General features: G+C 37.3%; 2 protein-coding genes across 9 annotated transcripts in view; one reads left to right on the top strand and one right to left on the bottom strand.

Annotated features, from left to right (window-relative positions):
- The window catches only part of PPAT (phosphoribosyl pyrophosphate amidotransferase), a 35,789-nt gene extending 16,657 nt beyond the window's left edge, over positions 1 to 19,132 (bottom strand). For 2 of the 3 annotated variants that reach the window (XM_017658416.3, XM_017658417.3), the window contains exon 1: positions 18,818 to 19,131. In XM_017658416.3, coding sequence (XP_017513905.1) covers positions 18,818 to 18,945 — 128 coding nt within the window. In that variant the 5' untranslated portion in view covers positions 18,946 to 19,131. Of the gene's footprint in view, positions 1 to 18,817 lie in introns of all 3 variants that reach the window. The other variant, XM_017658419.3, reaches the window with a different exon arrangement.
- PAICS (phosphoribosylaminoimidazole carboxylase and phosphoribosylaminoimidazolesuccinocarboxamide synthase) overlaps positions 1 to 23,745 on the top strand; it is a 47,869-nt gene that overhangs the window by 2,109 nt on the left and 22,015 nt on the right. The window contains exons 2-9 of one of the 6 annotated variants that reach the window (XM_073237561.1): positions 4,015 to 4,392; positions 5,440 to 5,529; positions 12,007 to 12,075; positions 12,536 to 12,895; positions 13,221 to 13,286; positions 15,765 to 15,901; positions 19,731 to 19,797; positions 23,466 to 23,663. In XM_073237561.1, coding sequence (XP_073093662.1) covers positions 4,015 to 4,392; positions 5,440 to 5,529; positions 12,007 to 12,075; positions 12,536 to 12,895; positions 13,221 to 13,286; positions 15,765 to 15,901; positions 19,731 to 19,797; positions 23,466 to 23,663 — 1,365 coding nt within the window. Of the gene's footprint in view, positions 1 to 4,014; positions 4,393 to 5,439; positions 5,530 to 12,006; positions 12,076 to 12,535; positions 12,896 to 13,220; positions 13,287 to 15,764; positions 15,902 to 19,372; positions 19,392 to 19,461; positions 19,626 to 19,730; positions 19,798 to 23,465; positions 23,664 to 23,745 lie in introns of those variants that run through there. The other 5 variants (XM_073237562.1, XM_037018715.2, XM_073237563.1 and 2 more) reach the window with 5 other exon arrangements.

Below are 23,745 nucleotides of genomic sequence, written 5' to 3'. Positions count from 1 at the left end.
TAATCTCTGAATTATACCTAAATTAATAATAATTTAGGATTAAATGTTACTTAATGGTTACATAATATTTAAACGAATGCACATACCAAAGTTTAGGTATTTGCACCCTTATAGAAATGATGCTGTAATCAATCCTTCTGTCCATATTTAACATTTTTACTTTAGGATCTATAGACCACTGGAAGTTCAATTACTGCTCAAGAGGGGTGTGGGAAAGTTGGGGTTCCTATGGCCAGGATCCTCACTGAACTTAAACCACATGATGACCTAACTGGCCTGTTGCTAGGCTACTGCTTCCACACTTGTAGGCAATAAGCTATTATTGCACTATATAGAGAGCTGGGCCCAGTGCTCTGGGCAGAGGCAGAGACACTTAGTGCTCGACCTACCGCCAGGAGAACAAGATGGGTAATAAACCCTTTCACTCCAAAGAAACATTCTACTGTCATTTCTTTGGTCACATTGAATCCACAGAGAACTTGCCAGGGGCTGAAACCCATTGGCAAGACAAGGGGTATGATCACAATATATATATTGCTTAAGTAACGGTGTAATTCCAAAAGAATTATACTTTACTAACAATGAGACTGTCCCTTTTCTAGAACCCTGTGATGCAAGATTATAGATTAGGGATGAAGGGGGCAGGGGCTTTGCTAATTAAATAACTGTTTGTAATGGTGTATGCAATCAGTAACTTTTTATTCTGCATTTACTTATAGTTATTTAGAACATTTTTCTATATATTCACTTTTATGATTTAACTGTTTATATCAGTTGAGATCTTACAAATTTGCATGACATCTTTTGCCTTATAATTTCGGCTGATTTTCATCTGATCCACAGAATTCAAAAGTTCTTAAAGATAATCAAACAGTTTCTCTTCTAAGGCTTAGAAAGCCCTCCTTTCACCAAGTCTGATTCATTTATAATGTCTTCCTGTTTTTCCATGGCCAAACCAGCCGAATTTTTATTGATGTATGATAATCTGAAGGGAAGAAAATGAATGCAACTTTTCCACTGCTGGAATCAACCTCCCGCAGGTGGTTAAGGACAGGCGATCTGATCTCCTGTTAGGCAGCAGGTGGTCTGACTGAGCCTTGGCGAAGGACCCAAATATAAACTCTGAGACTTCATTTTCTGGAAATAATAATCACCTTCAACCTCAGAATACCTTTGACCTACTGCTCTGATTCACATTCCTTCAGTGCCCAAGTTCTACTCTATTTACCCTCCTCTTTACACAAATGCATCAGGAGTAATGATTTAAGAATTTTAGTTTAAAATCTCCAGGGCATGAGACCCCTGTATACAATTTTGGGATCCAAGCTAAGAATGACCAATTTAAAGGGGGAAAACCCCTGAAAAAGTTGGGGAGAACTTTTTCACCCCTCCCTGTATGTTACGCTACAGGACTTTTTTAATGCCAATATTAACTAAGCCTAAACCTGATAACAGAATAGCAAACCCTACCTTTCTTTACTGTTCTCATTGTCAAGCTCAGGTGTTAAATTATCTGGGACTATCAATATCTTCTGCACTTCTAAAGAGAACTGTTAAGTAACTTCAGATTTTTATTTTCCATATTCCCAACTAAATTCAAAGCATTCCCTAACTGCAATTTAACCTCAAATAATTATGAAACCTGATTTTAAAAGTTGGACAATTTTTACTTTAAGAATTTTAAATTTATATAAATATGTACAAAGAGGTACTTCCCTTATTTTTCACTTGTTTTTCTATTTTATCATAGGAATCCCTAATTAATTTTTAAGATGAAAAAATAGAATTCCTTTTCTTAAATGGAATGCTTCTAAATATATGGTGAACTTCATTTTAAATTAATTTTTATGGCGTTAAAGCACACCTAATATGCAATCTCCTAATGAAAAATATAATGCTATTTCTGTTACTCAGTGAAACAAAGTAAGAAAAACATATATGGAATTAACAAGTAAAATGAATAGTTCAGAAAATTATAAAAAGCAATCAGAATACTCTGAATAGTCTGCAACCTCATCGTAATTAAGGTTCATCTTCAATTTTATGTGCCAACTGAATTAAAAATTCTGTATGTTGGATTTCTTTGAAAGATGTACTTTACTTTTTCCTCATATTACCCTCCTTGTTTGATTACTTTAAAAAGTAGTCTATAAATCATTTTATGAAAATCTGTATTAAAACACCCAAATCATAAAACAAGGAGATCAAGGAAGGATGTTTTCATTTTTCAAGATTTGCATGGTTCTCTTAAATGACATACCCCTTGGTCCATTTAAGAATGACTTAGATTAATATCTGGAAAGTTTAGTATGTATGAATAAACTAATTACAAAAAATATATATAAACTCTTAGCTATCTGACCAAATAAACAAGATTTTCTGATTATCTGATTGCAGGATCTCTCTTCTACATTACTGAGTTGAACCCTGAACAACATGAGTTTGAACTGTACAGGGTCTACTTTTATGCAGAATTTTTTTCAACAAAATATATTGAAAAACTTTTTTTTTGAGATTTGTGATAAAATGAAAAAACATTGTCTCTACCATAATATAGTATATAATACACAAAACATACAAAATGTGTGTTAACTATGTTATATTAGTAATGCTTCTAGTCAATAGTAGGCTATTAGCAATTATTTATATTCTGGGGAGTCAAAAGTTATACATGGATTTTTGACTACAGAGGGTCAGGGCCTCTCACCCCTGGGTTGTTCAAAGGTCAACTGCAGTATCATTTAACAAATGCCTACTATGTTAAAGCATCTAAAAAACAAAAATAAATAAAAGAAAAAACTTCTCACCTTAAAAATGTAAATTAATTTGAAAACTAACCACAACCATCTCTAGAAATGTATAAAATTGGCAAACAATTCTAGCAGAAGTTCAAAATAAACCATGTAAATGGAATGGAAGACATTAGATTTAAACTATATTATCCCACTTTACTACAAAATATCTATCACAAATGTACAATCCTTCATGAATATGATCAAATTTAGTCCTCCTCCTTCATGTCCTTTACCTTTTCCTCAGTGCTTTGCTGTGATGTCTTCTTATTCTTCAACAAATCATTTTCCTCCTCCACAACCCTCACAGCTTGCATTTTTGCACTGCCTCTTCTCATGCTCCTAGCAGGAGCCCATCCTTCTCCTCCACGGCCTTTCTTAATACTGTGAAGAATAGCCAACCCATGGTTCCTGCCACCTTGAAGGCTCTGTGTTTCTCTAAGGACCTCCCAGTCTCATGGAGGTCCTCTATCACTGCCTCAGGCATCACCTCCACCTCCCCGAAGTCCCAGGGAGGGGCCCACTCCTTTAGAAAGAAAACCATCATGGTCCTTGCCTATTGGGGGACATCTAAATTCCTCCTCACCCATAAGGGATTCCTGCAGTATTTTCCTAGCCATAAGGGCAGCCCACAGAAGTATCCCTCCCATGAGGGAAGCCTGTGCCATTTTTTGGCCTACAGAAAATCCTGCCAACTATGCCAAATGTCTCACCTGAGGGTCTCAGCCCTGGGCAAGTTCACTCTGGATTCAGTGAGACTGAAAAGTGACAACAGAATGTTAGGGGTAAAAGGGTTTATGCCAAGCTTTATTCTTATGGTGGCAGGTTCAGTGCTGGAATCATGTCTGCCTCTGTGGCAGTCTGCAAGCAGCAAGCCCATCTCCATCTCTGCCTCCAGGCAGAGCACCGAGCCAAGGTCTTTATATAGTAACATCAACAATAATGGCTCATTGCCAATGGGTGTATAAGCATTTGCCTAACAGTAGGCCAATTATAACATCAAGTAGTTTAGGGTCAGGCGAGGATCCTGGCCATAGGAACTTTCATTTTCCCTACAGTATTCCATCTCCTATGGAGAAAATTACTTTCTTTACTAATGTTGCATCCAATTATCTGATGTATATAACCCATATATACATATATCTACCCCCCCACATGATACAGGTAACTCTACATCAATAATGGAATCCCCTAATAATCCAACTTTTTATTCCAACTGTAGCAAATGAAGGAGGAAAACACTGGACTGTGCCAGAAGTCAGGGCTCTAATAAGCATCTGGTCTGATAAAAGCATACAGCAACAACTAGAGGGAACAGTGAGAAATAAAAGAATATTCGAACAAATCGCTGACAAGCTTCAGAAATATGGAATGGAGAGAGACTGGAAGCAGTGCAGAACAAAGTACAAAAACTTAAAACATGAATACAAGATTGTGAGAATGGCTCAAGACCTGGGCATGACTAAGAGTATGAAATTTTTTACTGAGTTGGATGCTATTCTGGGACATAATAAAACAGAAAAATCACAAGAGCAGAAACCCCAAGATGGAGAACAAGTTACAGAACATGCCAATGTAAAAATGGAAGAGGACCAGACAGGTAGGAAGGCAAGAAAAATAATCTTAATATCATGCTAAAAATGCCAACAGCATATTAACATGAATATAGTTTATGTTAAATAGGTTTCATTAAATGCTATTCAACAAGATAATTGCTGAATTTATCATGGAACAGATTTAATGTATATTTGATCTCCCCCAGAACACAGAGAATGGTATAAAGTTATACAAAAGGAGGAAATAAATTGGATTTCCTGAAGTTTAAAAAAAGACCAGTTTTAATACAGCAGAAATGCAACTCTGGATAGAAGTAAAAGTAAGTTTTCATACCAGTTGTGGTAAAATTGTGTGATCAGAAAAAAGGCACTGAAGAACTTAGAAAAATACAAAAGTTATAAGAATGTCTCTGAAGTATAAGTTCTTCTGGGACACATCATAAAGTTATTTAAAAAGAGTTTAACCCAAAGGATTGAGATACAATATACCCAAAAACATGACCAGTGAAATAAATTATATGAGTTCTAGACCAAGAGTCAGGAAATCCAAGTTCAACTCAGTCTCTGTGGAACCTTGAACCAAACAAATATCTCTTCTATATATGACTCTAATGGGGAATGGACAAGATGTTCTTAAAGACCTCTACTAACCATAATGTTTCTATATTTTAATATCTGCCTTAAATGATACAGTCCTAATTGTGACGGGAAAGATGAAAATCAGGATTGGGACATGGTGGTTAAGTCCTGAAATGAACAGGAAAGAAACTGGACTGCTAGAGAACTATACATCTGCCTCATTAGCAGTGGCATGATTATGTTCATACAGTAATTGCTGTAGATGCAGCTAAAGGTGACTCCATCAGTTATATGTCAGAAGACCTAGTTAGGGACTTGTAACACCAGGTATCTACAGTAACCTAAGACAAAATTGTTTAAGGGAGGGGAATCTAAACTACAAAAAGGAAACAACCATAGTATTTAGTTATCAGGTTCACTCTAAAAGGGAAAACAATATATTAGAGTTTAAAAACACAATTCTGAAAGTGAATAAACACCAAACCACTATGTATCTCACTATGTTCATACAGTCATTGCTGGAGATGCAGCCAAAGATGACTTGGTCAGTAATATGTCAGAAGACCTAAAAGACACAGATCTAAAACAAAATCCTGGCACAGGTAAAGCGATATTCTTTGTTTTGTGTGTGTGTGACAAAATACGTAAGATGTTGCTACCAAGTGAACTGTGTCACTCCAAAATTCATGTTGAGGCCCTAATCCCCACTGCAGTAGCACTGAGATGAGGCCTTTGGGAGATAAACAGGTTTGGAGGAGGTCAGGAGGGTAGGGGCTTCATGATGGGTTGTACAATGTTTTTACATATAATACATAACATGCTACAAATATCTAAGATATTATAAAAACATACAAGAATGTTTTAACATTATATGAAGTACGGTTGGATAACACTCATATTTACAAAATACAGAAATGGAAGGGAGAAATTATTAATGACAGTTTAACGTTCCCTATGGCTGTTCTCAAAGTGTAGCAGCATCAGCTTCATTTGGGAACATACTCAAAATGCAAATTCTTGGGTCCCATCCAGAATCAGAAACTGAGGTCGGGAACCAGCAATCTGCTAAATCCTCCAGGTGATTGTGATGCAAGCCCAAGTCTGAAAACCAGGGGTTCTAAGGGGGTGGAAGAGAATAAGTGCTTCCCATCTGATGGTTTTCCTTTTACAGATACCAGAATGTTTTTGGGGGAGGGGAGGTCATCAAGCTCCCAAGCTGAAGCCTGTCACAGGCCCTGCAAGTAAGTCTTTCAGCCCAAAGCTTCACATAGTCTTGGGAAATGTAAAGATCAATGTTGATTAACAAACCAGATAATCAAATTCCCCACGCTCTTGGAAAACTTTTTCCTGTTGTATCAGATATGATTGATTAAAAGCTCAATGGTAAAAAGGAAGCTGCTAGAATAACAACGGGAAAATAAAAAGGAATTAAGGAGACGAACTACTCAGGAACGTGGAGCTGACCAAAGGGGTATGAACAAATATAAACAAAGGTCTGTGCTCCTAAGGTTTCTGAGGACACTAAAGCAATGACCCTTGTCATTAGAGTTAAAGATCAGATTACTACAGTTTAATAAGAAAGACTTGCGTGAAAAAATCCACAAACATTAGCACTCTGAAGATTACAGTTTGTTAGTCTTCTGGAAAACTCAATATACTCAAGGTAACTTTTTTATATATAAAAGAAAAAGATTAAGTTGACTGTAAATGGGCAGGACTTTCAAAATTGGTATGTTTAATTTATCTGGAATATATTTAGAAAATATGAAACATGATATATTTACAGTCATTCTAGAAACTGTTATTTTAAACTTTCAGATGAAAATAAAAGCCAAGATACAAATCCACAAAGATCCCAGCACCCAAATACAGAGAGACCAAATTTAAACAGGCAAGGATTTTAGGCACACCTAGAATATATACCTACTGATGTACAAATCACCACTCCACTATTTAGACAACTGCTGTGTTAAGGTATAAAGATACAGATATTTTCTTCAGGGAAAAAATTCACATCAAATGTTCTTTTTTTAAAAAAACAAAACCACATCTTCCTAATTACAACCCTTAAATAGAATTCGTGCCTCATATCGAATTTACCGAGTATCATAATTCCTCCAGGTGGTAAAGATACCTCGAGACAAGTGCTGGGCATAGAAGCCATAGGGCATAAATCTGCAAAGAAGTAAAAAGCTAACCTTTTCAAACAATATGGCTTCTCTCTCACTTACCAACTTTACATTTCCCTGTATGGCACCGGAAGAGGACTGGTTAGCCAGAGACGGGTAAGATTCCTCAAGGGAGGAACAACCTAAGACAGGCACAGTCGCAGGGGGGACATCAGGTGAGAATTTGGGGATCAACAGAGGTGAGGCTCAGAACCTCACCCCCCTGCTTTGAGAGAAATCTTCTGCATCCGTGGATGTTTTGCTGCCCTTGTCTAGCTTGGATTAATACTTAGTCCATAGGCACACACCTGATCATCTGATCATCTACATTTGCCCTCTTACAGCACTAAACTATGTTTTCTACCTTTATCTTGCATCTACCTACCACTTCAGCATTTTATTAAAAATAAAAATAATAATAATAAAGGGAGAAATGTGGGATCAACATATAAATCAAGTACAAAAATCAAACGAATATTCATATTTGACCTGATTGTTTATAGGTCATAATGCGTGATCAAAACCGAAAGTTTCTGTGATGAATGCCCTTGTACTGTTCACCATGTAAGAACTTGTTCGTTATGCTTCAGAAGATTGGAGACTGACGAGAATTAGACTTGAGATGGATTAATGATTGTACATTGAGCATTGACCCCCCTATACTGAATTTTATTGTTGTTAACAACCATTTGATCAATAAATATGAGAGATGCCCTCTCAAAAAAAAAAAAACAAAAAAACTGCCCTATAGTCAAGGGAACTCAAGTTTCATAAATCCATACTGGTACATTCACCTTCTGGCTATTATCATAGTTTCTGACAAAAGGGCTGATTTTCAGATGCTATATTAATGCATTTCAAAAATAGTAAATTTGATAATAGATTAATATTTATGAATAGGATAGTTTATAACTATTTTGTTCCTCACTTTTCTCAGTCTAAGAAGATTTTTTTTTTCTGGTTCATTGAAAACTGTAAAAACTGTATGTGAATGCTTCTATGAATAAAAATATATAATCTTTCCCTTCAAAAAAAAAATAAATAAATAAAATTAAATTAAAAAACACGATAAGCATAGTCAAAAGACAAAATAATTTGAAGACAGTATTTGTAACACATAGGACAGAGCACTAGTATTATCATTTAAATAAAAAAACTATTAAAATCAGCAAGGAGTAAACAATCCAAAGGAAAAATTGGCAATGGATTTGAATGGGCAATTGACAAAATAAAAATACAAATGGCCTGTAAATGTATGAAAATATTTTGAATGTCATGAATAATCAAGGAGTGCAAATTAAAACAGAAGTACATTATCACTTTTATCTGTCAGTTTGGCAAAAATTGATCATAGCCAATGATCTAGAAAGTGTGAGTAAAGGTCAATTTCATACAATATTGGTATGATTGTAGATTGGTAAAAACCTTTTTGGAGGGCATTTTTGGCATGTCTATTAAAATTTTAAATGTGTATCTATATTTTATGTATCATGGATAACTAAAACAGATTGTGAAAGATACATGTGGAAGGATGATCTCTACAGAATTATTGCAATGCTGGAAAACTGGAAACAATCTAAATGATGATTTGTAGGGCTTTGATTAGATTATACTGTATTTATGCTGTAGAATACTACACAGCCATTTAAAAAATGAAATAGGTCTGTATGAACTAACATGAAAAGATATAGAATATAAGAGAAAAAATAAGCAGTTCAACAGTATTTGTACTATGATCTCCTTTGTATTTGTTTAAAAAGCATAATGAGTGTCTATGTTTGTGTACATGTGTAGAATACATGCATAGTAAAAATCTTAGGGAACATACACCAGTAGTTAAAGAAGGTGGTTTTGTGGTAGTGTTGCCAGATAAAATATTGGATACCCAGTTAGATTTAAATTTCAGGTAAACAACACACTTTTTAAAAATATAAGTATGTCACAAACATTAACTGGATGTCCTTTATTTTCATTTGCTAAGTCTGACAACCCAATTTATGGGGAATGTTCACCTTTAATGTTAAGTCTCCATATTGCTTGAATTTTTACAATGAGCATGTTTTACCTTGGTAGTCATTAAAAACAGGTAAAAGTTTGAAAAAAAAAAAAAACCACAACAAAGTATGCGTATTCTTATGCAAAAATAGAGGTTACCTCCTTTTGATTTTACATAGTTTACTTATGAAATATGTGTGAAGTTGCTATTGCTCCACACATTGTTAACACTGACACTTGGCCATAAAACTGATATCTCAAAAGTAATTTCTTTCCTATCTTCAATGTATGCTATAAACTTCTGTCTTATTTCAAATAAAAATCCAGCTAGAGTTGTAGATTCCCTGGATTGTGGGTATCTGATTAGTTCCCAATGTAAAACCGAGAGATTTTGGTCTAGTATAGGTTGTAGAGTGGGTTCAAACACCTGTATCTTTATAGATCGTCACGTACAGCCAGGGTTGAAAACCATAGCTAGGTTGTGAGGTTTAGAGAGTAAGATCAGCAGAGGGATGAAGAGAGTAATAAACTCCAATTTGAATCCATTCAGGGAAATTTAGCTAATTCTAATAAATTATCACTTAAAAAATGCATGACTAATGCAATGTGAAAGAAGTTAATCACTGGGAACATTCATAGAACTCTTAGGCTGCACCTATTACAGTAACTTAAAAGAAATGGTCCGTGAAAATGAGTAACTTTCTTTGGATCTAAAATTAATTAGATCCAAAGAAAATTAATCTTTCTCTGTTTCTGAGGTATAAGAGGATAAAAGCAATCAGAAAGTTACTACAGGAGAAAGGACTGTTAGCCTAAAGACAAATTTGTGTTTGATAACCTTATCATCTACTTGCCTTTTCTCCATAGGAGAAACAAAACTAACAAAAAGACTTACTTCACCTCCAACGTCAGTTGCCATTTATATGAGGTGGAATACCTCAACATCTTGGTATTCTTGACAGTTACTGCTTCTAGCATAGGACAATCACAGGTAGATCAATTTTGGCTCTGAGGGGTGGAAACAGGCATATATATCCTATTGGAGAAGGTCACTCCTATTATTGGCCTAGAAAATCACAAGCGAAAAACTACATTGTTCCATTTAGGAATAATCTTAAAACTATTTTCCTTTGACTGTAGTAAAACATCTTTCCAAAATTAAAATACTCACTATCCCCACAGTTTAACAAAAATTAGCACTGTGGTGACCAGCAGAGGGCATTAAATTATTTATTGTTAGTATCTCACAAGGTACACAGCATTTCATTTTCTCCAATTCATTCATTTCTTAAAAGACCAAAACCGGGAAATAAGTTTCTTGAAGATGGAACATTTAAACACTTTAATATATCTTTCATACAATTTGGATAATCTTAATAAAATTATTATATAAACTAATGTACTTTAGTCATATAAAACACAATACTAAGAACTTTAAAATTTTTAATCCAGAAGATCCAAAGAAATACTTATTATTAAAATTTCAGAGGACTCAAAAATTATAAATGTAAAAAAAAAGAATGCTCAGACTTAGGTAAGCTGGTAAATTTAAATACAGGCAACTTATTAATTATAAAGGTGTGATTTTTTTCCCCCTAATTCTTACTATTTATATTTTAATAAGCTTTTAAGAAGCTGTGGCGTAATAAAGAATTTATCTTGTCTTACTCCCCAGTTCTTGGTACAGAGCTTCAAAAACCTTGGGGTTAATTTCCAGATGTAGTATCTTTTTCATTCTAATGCGGTGATCCAAAAAGTGGGTTTCTAGATAGCTTCAAGACAGACCTAGTCACCAAAAAGACCAACTTCGTGATTAGAGGGTTAGAATTCTGGGCCAGCCTCTCCTCCAGCAGGAGAGTGAGTTTGAAGATTGAGTTCAAGCATGCGGCCAATGATTTAAGTAATCATGCCTTAATCAATCATGTCAATAAAAACTCTGGATCAGAAATGTTCTCTGGTTGGTAAACACACTTATGGGCTGAGAGGGTGACACGCCCTGACTCCACAGAGAGAAAGCATAGAAGTTCTGCATTGGGACTCTCTCAGACCTTGCTCTATATGTCTCTTCATTTGGCTGTTCCTGATTTATACCTCTTAAAATAAAACTGTAATCCTAAGTACAGTGCTTTCCTAAAATTCTATGAGTCATTATAGCAAATTACCATATCTGAGGTGGTCATGGCACCCCCTGAATTTGTAGCCTGTCAGCTGATAGGGTGGCTGGCATCTGAATTAAGGGGCAGTCTTGTGGAAGACTGGGCCCTCGATGCTGCAAAGTATAAAGCTAATTCCAGGGTAGTTAGTGTCAAAATTGAATTGCAGTATGCACAGTTGGTATGGAAACATAACAAAACCAAACACTCATCTATCCTTAAAAGATGCTAAATTTAGGGACTTGCAAACATCCTACACATACACTAGTACACTAGAATAAATCCATGTTATATATTTACCAGGCTAAGCACCATTAGTTTCCTGAAATGTTTATCACTCATCTACTGTTTAAACCACCTAATCTTACAGTCTTTTATTTCTTTATATGTATTGCAATAAGGATCACTGTTAGTTAAAATGAGGATCAAGTTTTAAAAAGACATGTAAGAGCTCTCTGTCAAGAATTAAAAATTAACAATGAAAGATGTTACAAAATTGGATCTAAAAGTGTTATTATACTCCCAAATAGAGTATACTGCCTTGTGACTTTGAAGGCAGAATTCTTTCAAGATTTTGAAGGGGGTGAATCCTCTAAGCCCATTTCAAAATTTGGTTAGAGATGGCAAATGTTCCTGGTGTTGAGGTTATAGTTTCAATGCTGGAATCCAGTCTTACTTGGTTTTTCAACACAATCTTCAGTTGCAAAAAGTAGATTAGAATTTTGTGAACAAATTTAAATTGCTATTCTTTGTTTTCTGACAGAGGAAGACACCATAAGTACTGCTTCACAAGCGGTAGGCAGCCCCACAGCACAAGGTATCACCAGGACAGGTACAAGGTCTAAATTGTTGAACTGTAAATATTATTTTGGTATTTAAAATCTAACATATGCCAGTTTAAGGAGTTACAGGGAAGATCTTTATTGAGTATTACCCAAATGCTTCATTATACCTGAAGTGGTACAGATTATGGTAGGGGAGTAAAGGAAATGTCCATGCCTACTTCTTACTAAAAGAAATTAGTAAACACTGAAACTGTTCATATTCATAAATATCCAATTAACATTACCCACTGATGAAAAGCAACTAAATTATTCTCACCAATTTTGGGGATTAGTCTGCCTTATAATTTTTGAGATAATTTGAGTATAAATGAAAAAAAATTTGACCCTCATATTGAAATTATTATAATTCTCAGGCTTTACATCAATCCAAGTTGTTTTAAATGAATGATATTCAAATACAAGATTTACCTGCAAGTTTGAATAATCATAAATCATGTTGATTTATAGGTAACCATATTCCTGTAGAAGATGCTAAAAGTCATTTACAGATTAACACAGAGGCTGGAAAACACTGGTATGACAATGAGGTCAGAGCACTTATACACATATGGTCTGATGAAAAAATCAAGCAAATGCTTGAAGGAGCCACAAGAAATAAAGAAATATTTGAGGAAATTGCCAGAAGACTAATGCAATTTGGAATAGACAGAGACTGGAAACAATGTCGTGCCAAATACAAAAATTTAAAATATGAATACAGAGTTTTACAAAAGAAAAATGGCAACCCTCAAAGAAAAATGAGATTTTATGAAGAAGTTGACTGTATCCTAAGAAGACCAACTCTCACAACTGCCAAATTGAAACATGGTAAACTTGAAATTGACTTCTTAAAATAAAAATTCTATAAAATTTCCTCCCTACATTGTAGCTAAGAAATTCTTCCAAAACAAAATCCTAACACTATTGTATGTTCAAATCACCCAAAAAATTATTAGAAAACACATGCCTAATTTAAGTCAAAAATTTCAATTTCTTTCCAAATATTATACCAAAATATTCCTGATTCTTAAACTCATTCTTCTTTATCTGTCCAATTGCTTGAATGTTCTTGAGTGTACTTGAGCGCTTGAAGACTAATGTCGTTTAAATGATGTCATATAAGATTTTTTTCCTATGTTGTTTTGTTTTTAAGAATTAGTTGAAGGTCACACCAAAATCCCAAGAACTTTGAGCATCAAGAGAAAAGCACAGAAAGATGGTAAGAGCCTGAGAGATGTTCATTATATTAAGAAGTTCTTATATTAAGAAAAACTTCTGTTGCTTTTTCCTGATAACAGAGATGTTCATTCTTGTCCTTGACAAAGTAGACTAAATATACTGTTTATGAGCTGTGAGAGCAAAAAAGGCTGAGAAATAATTTCTTTCATGAGCGTTATGAGTAAAAGTAACAGTAAATGGAAACTTTCCCAGAGTCAGAAATTTCTGCATGATTGTGGATTCATCATGAGCATTTAAAATGATACTTTATAGTGACTGCTATCAGAAAACTGGGGTGTAAAAGGAAAAACCACAGAAACTACTAAGTTCTAGATTTTGGTTTTCTCCAAAGGTAGGTAGTAATGGATGTAACATTTTAGTAATTCTGCAAATAAGTTAAACTCAAGGGCAAACAGAACTATGTGAGCTGTAATTTCAAAATGATTCCTTACATATTATCAGAAAAGGTAATATGATGTAGTAGAGCATATAGGAGAAAAATGCAGAAGAAAAGCACCAGACTGAGAATCAGAAAACTTGGGATCTAATATTTCTCTGACCCTAGTAACTCAACACAGAGCAAATCACTGCACCTCTCCAGATTTCTAGGATAATCTAATTTTAGAATTTTATTTATTTATAATCTATCAAATTGTTATTGAGTACACAAAAATGTTGAAGAGCTCAAGTTTTACAAAGTGAACACTCATGCAGTCATCACTCAAACCAAGATATAAAGCATTACATTAGCTCCCTGGAGGTATCCCAGTCATTTATCATCCTCCTAGACCCCATAATGGTTATCACTATTCTGACTTCTATTACCATAGATTAATTTTGGTATTATACAAGATATTCTTTTCTTCTAGTATGCGTGGTTTAAGGTCAAGCTTCTTGTAAGATTTATCCATCATTTTACTTGTAGCAGTTCATTCTTTTTTCTTGCTGTAGAATATTCCACTACAGGATTATAGATCCCACTACCTTCTTATCTATTCCACTGTTAGATATGACCATTGTTTTCAAATTGGAGCTAGTATGAATAATTCTGCTACAAAAATTCCTGTGCATGTCTCCCAATAAACATATGTATGCATTTCTTTTGAGTATATACCCAGGAGTGGGATGTGGGTCATAGGGTATCCATGTATCCAGGTTCTGTCCTAAGTACTTTACACATATTAATGCATTTAATTACTACAACAACACTTGTGAGGGAGGTGCTACCATTATCCCAGTTTACAGAGGAGGAAATGGAAGCATAGAGAAGTCTGTTCTTGTACCAGTTGGCCACATTGCCTCCCTCGCTGTGAGGGGCAGGGACCTCATCTGCCCTATGTGGTAACACATTCCTGCTGCCTAACACAGTGCCTTGCATATACATAGCAGGAGCTTAAACAAATCCACTTTTTGAATGAAGTATTTGAGAAGTGCAGGAATCTACCCACCTACCCTTCACCTGACAACCCTTTTATCTCAAGTGAACTGTAAATTTTATTATCCACTTGTTTGGACATTAATTGCAAGTTGGATGAGTTGTATCTCCTTTGCCTTCTTTTAATGCTCTATAGTGGATATGGTATTAAAAAGGGGAAATTGTGAAGGGCTAACAACACAAAAGTATCTTTTCCAATCCACTGAATTTGTGCATTGGACCTTTATATAAGTCTAACCCAACTGATGAGAACACAGACCCAGAGATTAGAAGACTTGCCTAAGGTCAAACTGATGTACTGGGAAACTTGGGATTAGATTTCAAGCCCTATATTAAGGAGCTGTTCCCAATATTGACTAGAATAACGAAGCAGTAGTACTTTGAGAATCTTTTGGGGATAGACAAATATTCTGCTTCCAAATAATGCAAAAGCAAAGTTCTAAATAATAGTTAAAAGTGGAAGACTTTAAACAGTTGTAATTGAATTAGAAGTCTTTCAAAATCAAAAACTAGGACAATTAGGAAGGACAGTTTTAAAATAAGTCATTTACCTATAGTTAACAGTACAGCGTCATATACTTGGAGGTTGCTAATAGAGTAAATCTTATATGTTCTTTACACACAAAAAAAGATTGTGATTATGTGAGGTAATGGAGATGTTAAGCAACCTTTTTGTAATCATTTTACTATATATACATGTATCAAATCATTACACTGTACACCTTAAGCTTACACAATGATAAACATCAGTTATCTCAATAAAGCTGGGAAAAAAAAATAAGTCACTTACTATGGGAATATAAAACATTATAGGAATGTGACATATTTGGTCATTATTTAATAGAGATGGAAATCAAAATTAAATTGACTCAGACTAGTTAGTTTTGGCAACTAAAAGCAAGTTCTGTGACAACCTCCTCCTGTATTCTCCAACAAACTAAATGAAGATAACTACGAACTAACTCCATAGAGGTCTAAGTGCATCTCTCTTTCCCATGAAAGTGCCTCTCCAGTGATGTTAGAATATTATCCACTCTGTTTCAGAACCAGTGTCTGTACCTCCTAAGAAAACTGCTCCTGAGATCATTGCAAATTGGTTTCCTCAAAGCAAAGCAGAACTAAAAGGTTTTACAGAATGTTTCTGCAGACAGGAGACCCTCTACATGACCCAACTTCATCAGGTAAATATCATAATTTTTAAAAGTTTATCAGTTTTAGAGTTCAACTGTTGACGCAAGGAAGTGATACTCCACTCAAGGAAAGGGCACTTCCTAATTAAGGAAGGGCTAATAGTTGATTCATGGGATAAGTCTATGAAATTTTAATAATTCCTTTTATGGAATCTTCACATATACCCCTATTACTCTAGTCTCCATAACAGATGACTGTGGTTTAAACATGAAGATTTTTCATCTGTGAGAGGGTGTGTGGTTTGTCCAGAACTCTGAAAACCACTGAATTAATGTTTTTTGAACTGAAAAAACATTTGGTGATTATATGAAACTGGCATGAACATGCATGTACACACAGCTTAGAGCTGAAGAGGGCAACTAGTTAATGTAACACTGAAAATATTAAACTAAAAGTAGAAAGCAGAGCTGTGGAATAAATCTGCAAATAACCAGAATAACTACTAAAAAGAAATACTTCTGGATGAACCCATCAGGAGTAAATATCCAGTGCATGACTGTCTCGTAACTGATGTTCCATTTATTTTTATATGAAATACATATTAGAGCATTCAAGTATTCTGTTATCCCTGAAACTAAATTTTTTATGCCAGATTATGCTAAAACAAAAATAGAAGCCAAGCATAATGCAAGAGTGATATAAAGCTCAACTTCTGAATTCCATGTTTTATGAAGATAATGTATGACAGATAAATTCCTTCATCAAAAAGGAAAAAAGAAAAACGAATTGAATCTTGTTGCTGTTATTCAAAATCTAACCACTGAGTGGAGTGGGATAAGGAGGTGGAGACCTCTGCACCAGACCACCACTTGCTGATGTTCAGTCTATATAACAAACTCTACTGTGTATTAAGAAATGGCAACCTATCTAGGCTTCCAGTTTTGACATTCCTAGATTCCACGCCACATAAAAACAATAATTCTTAATCATTAGACTTAAGAGGGGGAGGTAGTTTACAGGAACAGCTTTTTTCTTCTAGACATCAGGGAATTTTATAGTTCTTCCAATCAGAATCTGTTCTCCTAAAGGGCGGACTATTGCTAATTAAAAATTTTGAATTGGATAGGGCAAGAACCAGCCCTATTAGTGCACCTTAATGATTCTATGCCCACACAAGGAAAATCTTAAACATACAGTTTTCCATTAACACATTTGTTCTCCAAAAGCTACTGGGTTTCTTGTCGCTGTTATTGAAAACATCACAAGGTCAATTTTCAAAACTACAGTTTAATACAGACTTGTTAGGTCAAATGAGCACCCTAAGAGAATCCGTTTACTATATAATCGGTTTTATTGCTCTTATCTTCTATTAGCCAAATCTCATAATTCTGTTACAGAAAAGCAACTGCAGAGGGTTCAAGTAACTAGAAATAAACTTATTTAAAAAAAGCCTCTTTTCTTAGGGCACATATTTAGAGAGAGGTGACTGGGGATGAACTTTGAGTTATTATAGCTAGAAAGTAATAAGAAAAAAAATACTCAAGGTCAGTTCATACATTTCCCACAGACCACTAGGCAACTTTGAAGATGCCTGGTTTATGCACACCTCTTCCAATGATAAAATATCGAAAATAACTTCCAAAGAATGTTAAAACTAATGTTGCTCTGGACTACCATATAAATAGATTTTAGTTTTTCTTTGGGTTACATATCTCATCCTTTCAACAAATGTACAGTATTTTAAGACAAAATCTATATTACGGTCAATCCACAATTATCCAAAATTAGAGTCAGTCACATTAAAAAGATTCTTTTTGATTCATCCCAAATTCTGGTACTCTCAGCTCCTAGTAAATGAGAAGTACACAAGCTATGAAACTCAAACTTAAGTATTTGGGACCCTGAAAAGAGCAAAAAAAAAAAAAAACTACTTGTAATTCAAGTTTGGTAAGGGAAAGCTAATCATTTGGAATGCACTTACACCTGTTGTTCCCATAATGCTGATAAGAGTTATTGCCAAGCTTCACTGTTTTAAAAGTTTTTGCTGCAGTATTGCCTTATGGAAACTTTATACTTCCAGTCATGTCAAACCTAGGCTTTTTTTATTTTTCTTAGCCGAAAGAAATTGTTGATAGCAACTTCCAGTTATATCAGGCCGTAAGGAAAGATCACAGAAGCAAAGTTACTTTTTTTTAACTCAAAGCGATCTACCGATTTTTCAAAATCCACGTGCATCTTGCCATACAGGAAATAACCCCGTTTCCCTCTTTTAAAGAGGGGAGTTACTATTTGGCATCTTTTTACTACCAACCCTTTCCCTTATTATCTAAAACCAATCAATTTTTTGTAGATGCACTATTTCCTATGACTAGTTTATTTTCAGTTTATTTATATGGGATCTACAATTGATAGTACCTTTTGAACACCAACCAGTCCTGTTTCCCGGGGCTTGAATTCTAGGATCCCTAAGTTCCCATAGCTATAACTACGTTCCAAACTGCACTGCTCTAGAGCTCTGCCCTTGCAAACAAAAGCTTGTCGTGGTTGGAAGCAGAGCGCGAACACCTCAAGGTGCTGTAGGTCCTGGACCAGCAACCACCCCAGACAAGCTTACCACAAAAGCAGCTCCAGGCTCTGGGAGAGTAAAACGGGCATGCAGTTGGACCTGGCTAGCCCAAGCGAACCGGAGCCTTAGAAACTGGCCGGGCTCCTAAGAGCTGCACACACGGGGGCGAAGAGAGCCCCTGAAGAGCATTAAGGGTTGGGGGAGACAGGCTTAAGTCCAGGGATGCCAAGCGGCCTCCGCCGTGGCAACCTGGTCCCTGTCACAGGCAGATACCGGTCCAGGAAAGAGGTGTGGCCTTCACGCGCGCGAGAGATGGCCCGCTCCGTTCACGGGAGCGGCTTGAACAGATGGAGAAGCACACACCCGCCCCCCGCCGCCCCCACCCCACCCGATTGCTCACCGGTGCTGCAGCCCCACCAGTCCCAGGGTGATCACATGAGGCACATCTAGCTGCGTGGGCCACTCTCCTGAGGCGATGCACCCGAACACGCCACATTCTTCTCGGATCCCCAACTCCTCCAGCTCCATGTCGCGGCCAAAACCACGTGGAGGGACCTGCCGCCGCGGCAGGAGTCTAAGTACCAACCCGCGGTCCGCTCGGCCCGTTTGCTCACGAGCTCGCGGGCGCGAGAGCCGCTTCCTCCCCGGCGGCCTGACCCTCGCTACTGCGGCGGCGCGTGCTCTCCCAAGTAAGCGTGATCAGGTCGCCCCCAACCCGCCACCCTACCCCGCCCCCTCCAGGCTCACCAATGAGCGAGGACGGAGGGGGATGAGGGGCGGGGCTACGGGGGGTGGAGCTCTAGTTGCTCCGGAAGCCTACGGCAAGCTGATTTTTCTGCACGTGAGAATCTCCGTTATTTTTCAGTACCTCAGGCTGGGGTGATGAGACTTGAGGAATTAATGTAATTTATCTCCCAGAGAATGGAAATGTGTCATGCTCCTCCCCATATGCTTTCCCCTGGCGTCACCACTTGGTACGCTCCAACCTATCAACCTCCCTCGCCGCGAGAAGGGGCCGGGTCAGCAAGCTTCTGTGGGATGGGGAGGGGCCGCCCGCCAGTGCGCGCCACTTTTCGCCTTCCGTAGACCAATCCCGCGTCGCTGCGCCTGCGCGGCGGGAATCCTCCGGCGGATTGTTGGCTCGTAGAGTTGAAGCCCCTCTCAGAAGCGAGAGACCCCGGGAGGGCCCACAGCTTCTTTGGTTCCGGGTCAGAGTGCAAGTGGGCGCTCTAGGTTACGAGGCCCGGTGGTGGGCGGCTCTGTGGGCTCGCCTCCTTCCCCGCCCGTGACCCTCTCTGACCACTGTTTTCCAGAGCCCTGCCGCTCCTCATAGCGCGCCTGCTGCCCCTGGCCTACTCAGGATAATGGCGACCGCAGAGGGTGAGTAACAGGGCTCCCCAGGGGTGCGCCGGGCCCTCGCTGCCCTTCGTGGTCTTCCCGTCTCCCCCGTGTGCAGCTCGCGGGCTTGGCACAGACACGTGCGCACCCCGAGGCACCGCTGGCAGCCTTCCCGCGCCCGTGCCTGGCCTCCCCGCAGCCTCCCCTCCAGGCCGCTGGGCCGGCGGACACGTGGCCCTGGCGCCGCGGTGCGCTGCCCTGGAAACAGTGCTCCGGCCTCTCCGAACTTCTTAGACTCCCAGAACTGCCTTTGGGATGAGGGAAAGGAACAAAATAGATGAAGGGGGTAATTAGAACGAGAAATGGACAGGAGTTTGGTGCCTGGATATCGCATTTGTAATAAGTAGATACTGCAAGACAGTGAAAGGCACATCTGTGTTGACTCTTCAAAGTTTTGGTTTTCCTGTTAAGTTAATAATAACGTGCTATTTCCAAAAGGTAATTAAACCTTTGAATAGTAAATTAAGCCTTCCGAATATTTTCTGTCTAGATTTTGTGCGTGTTTTAAATTAGTCTTGATGTCCAGAAGGCTTGGGAGAGCTCCAAAAACAGCAGGCAAAAAAGTTTCCTTGCTTCACTTTGCATTTTTACATAATCAGTTTGTTCACCAGTGATTAGATCCTTAGGAAAGAGGGTTTGTTCCGTTTTTGCTGATAAACCGTTGGTTTTTTTCCACATGCCCAATTTCTAACTTTAATGGTGAACCGAAATGCTTGTGTTGGCCGGTGAGTATATTCTGTTCCACATGGAAAAATTGAATTTAGGTAAAAATTTGTGGACTAAACAAAAAGACCCAGGTAGTTTTAAAGAGTAACAACTCCATAAAATCAAAACCTTAAAACCAGAATTTTTCTTGCCATAACTTCTAAACTGGTAGAATCTCTAAAGTCTATTTACTACGTCCTTCCATCGTGAATATCCTTGGCAGGTTAATCTTTCCAAAAATGTCACTTTATGGTTTCTCAGGGGCATTTCCTTGCTCACGTGGCAACTTCATGTTCAGTGGCAACCCAAGAGCTATTAAAAATCCAATCTGTAGACTCTCAGATTCACATCCAGCACACTGCTGCTTTCATCTCTTCAACCCTGACTTTGATTTTTCTTTATTGTGAATCCTAAGCCTACATTCCAGTCAGTTTAATTCAACAGGTTTACTCTTCTCTGTATGTATTTATCCTAATAGAAATATGGTAATAACAAACTATGTGTAGCTTTGTTTTCTAGTAGCCACATTTTTACAGGTAAAAAGAAACAGCTGAGATGAATTTTTATAACCCAGTATATTCAAAACAATATCATTTCAGCATGTAACCAATATAAAAAAAATTGTGATATTTTGCATCTTTTTTTTTCGTTGAAATCCATTGTGTATTTTACACTTAACTCACATCTTGATTTGTAGTAGATTTCAAGTATTGCATAGCCTCATGTGGCTTAGTAACTTTCTTATTGGCCTGTGTTCTACCCATTAATTGAAATTCCTACCCTACTTAATGACTAGGTAATAAATCATAATTCAATTAAATTGGGAGGGAGAGGCAGTAGGCACAACTCTCTTTTGCCTTTTTTCCAACCTAGGCAACATCCTTGACTTCCCCCTTTTATTCCCCATGTTGAATCAATTGTTCCTAACACTTACCTTTTCCATATCTATTCCCACTGCTTTTTCCTTAGACCAGGACATTGCAGTAGGACTCTAACTGGTCTCTGAGTCTCTAATTCTCTTCTGCCCATCCCTTCTCATTTCATTCTCCGCACAGCAACCATAATGATCTTTCTAATACAGAAATTTGTTATTTTACTGAAGTGCTAAAAGCCACATGGTTGTTCTTAGGATTAAGTCTTAACTCAATCAGCATGGTTGTGAGGCCTGAAGGATGAGTGGTGAAATGGAAGGAAACAGTATTCTAGGCCTAGAGAAGAGCATGTCAAAAGCCTGGGAGTGGGAGATACAGAAATTCAGTTCTGGAAGTTGGAGTTCTCTGTGACGGGAATGGAGAAATCTGAATTTGGAGCACTGAACTGGGGCTGTATCTTGAAGGGTCTTCTAAACCCTTGTGATATTTTGCATCCTTTTTTTTCATATTGAAATCCACTCTGTATTTTATATATATATATACTATATATACACTGAATCAAGACATTATATGTAATGTGTATATTATATATGCACTGTACCAGTAAATGGGACTGAGTTCCTGCTCTTAAGCAACCTGAGTCTGAGGGAAGCTGAAATTAAACAAGACATAATAAGTAAAGTGTGAGAGCTACAAACTGGGATCACAGGTTCATAGTAGGGCTGCTTTGAGTCAAGTGAGTCAGGACATTACAATGGGAGGGTGGGGATTCATCATCTAAATTAAGTACCCTGCACTGGCAACTATTAAACTGAATTGTAACTGGTTTGTTTAATAGTAATCTCCAGGAACTGGTGAATGAACCCCTGCCCAATTCTTCAGTCTTATTTCTTGCCAGTCTTTCCCCCCTCCCCTCCCCACCAGCAGTGCACACACACACGCTCCAACCACACTGAAGGTCTGCCATGCATGCACTTTCATCCGTGGTCTTTTTTCATCACCACAACCTACCCCTTTTCTTCTTTTAGCTCAATTTTGATCATTCCTCAGATCTCAGCCTAATCCTCATTTTGTATTAGACTTCCTTCTCTGATGTTAGACTAAGTTAGGCAGCCCTGCTATGAACTTTTGATCCCATAGACTGTGTATTGCTCACATTTTACTTACTATGTCTTGTTTAATTTAAGCTTGCTCCAGATTTGGGTTGCTTAAGGCTTAAGAGCAGGAACTCACATTTACTGGTACAGTACCTAGTACGTAGCTCAAACACTAAAAAAATGATGATACTGACGGTGAGTCAGTGTTCTGGGAGCATGAGGGGTGATTTTTTTCTTCTTGGAAATGTTAAGTCTTTAAACTTCTATTATTTCTGATCTTCATGTAAATCATTCATTCTGTTGACCAGGGTCTACTTTTCTTAAGGTCTTATGACTTGTATCAAAATAGGATACAAGTCCTATTCCTCAGTTTGCTGCAAATAATAGGAGAAAGGATTAAGGGTAGAAGGTGGGAAAGCAGGATTAAAGAAGAAAGAGAGGTGCTCCCAAATGGGCTAACTACAGTGAGTATAGAGGTGTCTTCTCTTGCACATTAACTTGAAATAAAAAAAGCAGCTGAACTTGCTTATTTTTCCAACACAGAATTCAGGAAAAATATAACTTTTCTTAACAGTTTATTTACTGTATTGCAAATACAAGATGAAAATGCTAATGTAGTTACAGTACTTTTTATATTAATTCTACTTCAGTTCTTCTGTGAGAGTGGCAGGTTCATAGTGGAAAGAGCACAGAATTTGTTACAGATTTAGGATTTTGTCTGGCTCTCATTTCCTAGCTCTGTGACCTCTACCTTTTTAATACTTAATTTCCTAATCTTTACAGTTATTTACAATGTTTGTGAATCAAATGTGATGCATATGAAAATACTTTGTAGAGTATAGGTTCTGTACAGTTGATTTTTATTAAAATTATTCCCTAATCACTATGTTCACTGATTCATCATTCTAGATAATTTAGTCTTTAATATTTAAGAAATTTCATCCTGAGATCTGATGTTTCCATTTTATTTTGACAGTACTGAATGTTGGTAAAAAACTCTATGAGGGTAAAACAAAAGAAGTCTATGAATGGTTAGATAGTCCAGGACAAGTCCTCCTGAAGTCCAAGGACCAGATTACAGCAGGAAATGCAGCCAGAAAGAATCACCTGGAAGGAAAAGCTGCAATCTCAAATAAAATTACCAGTTGTATTTTTCAGTTGTTACAGGAAGCAGGTAAGTGGCGCTCCCTCCCTCCACACCTTCCTCACTTTCACACACACATGCACACACTGATCTCTTTCATGGAGGGATGACA

Source organism: Manis javanica, chromosome 5, assembly GCF_040802235.1.
Source record: "Manis javanica isolate MJ-LG chromosome 5, MJ_LKY, whole genome shotgun sequence".
NCBI lineage: Eukaryota > Metazoa > Chordata > Mammalia > Pholidota > Manidae > Manis > Manis javanica.
The sequence above is the reverse complement of the archived record's forward strand: the minus strand, read 5'-3'. Positions and strand labels throughout refer to the sequence as shown.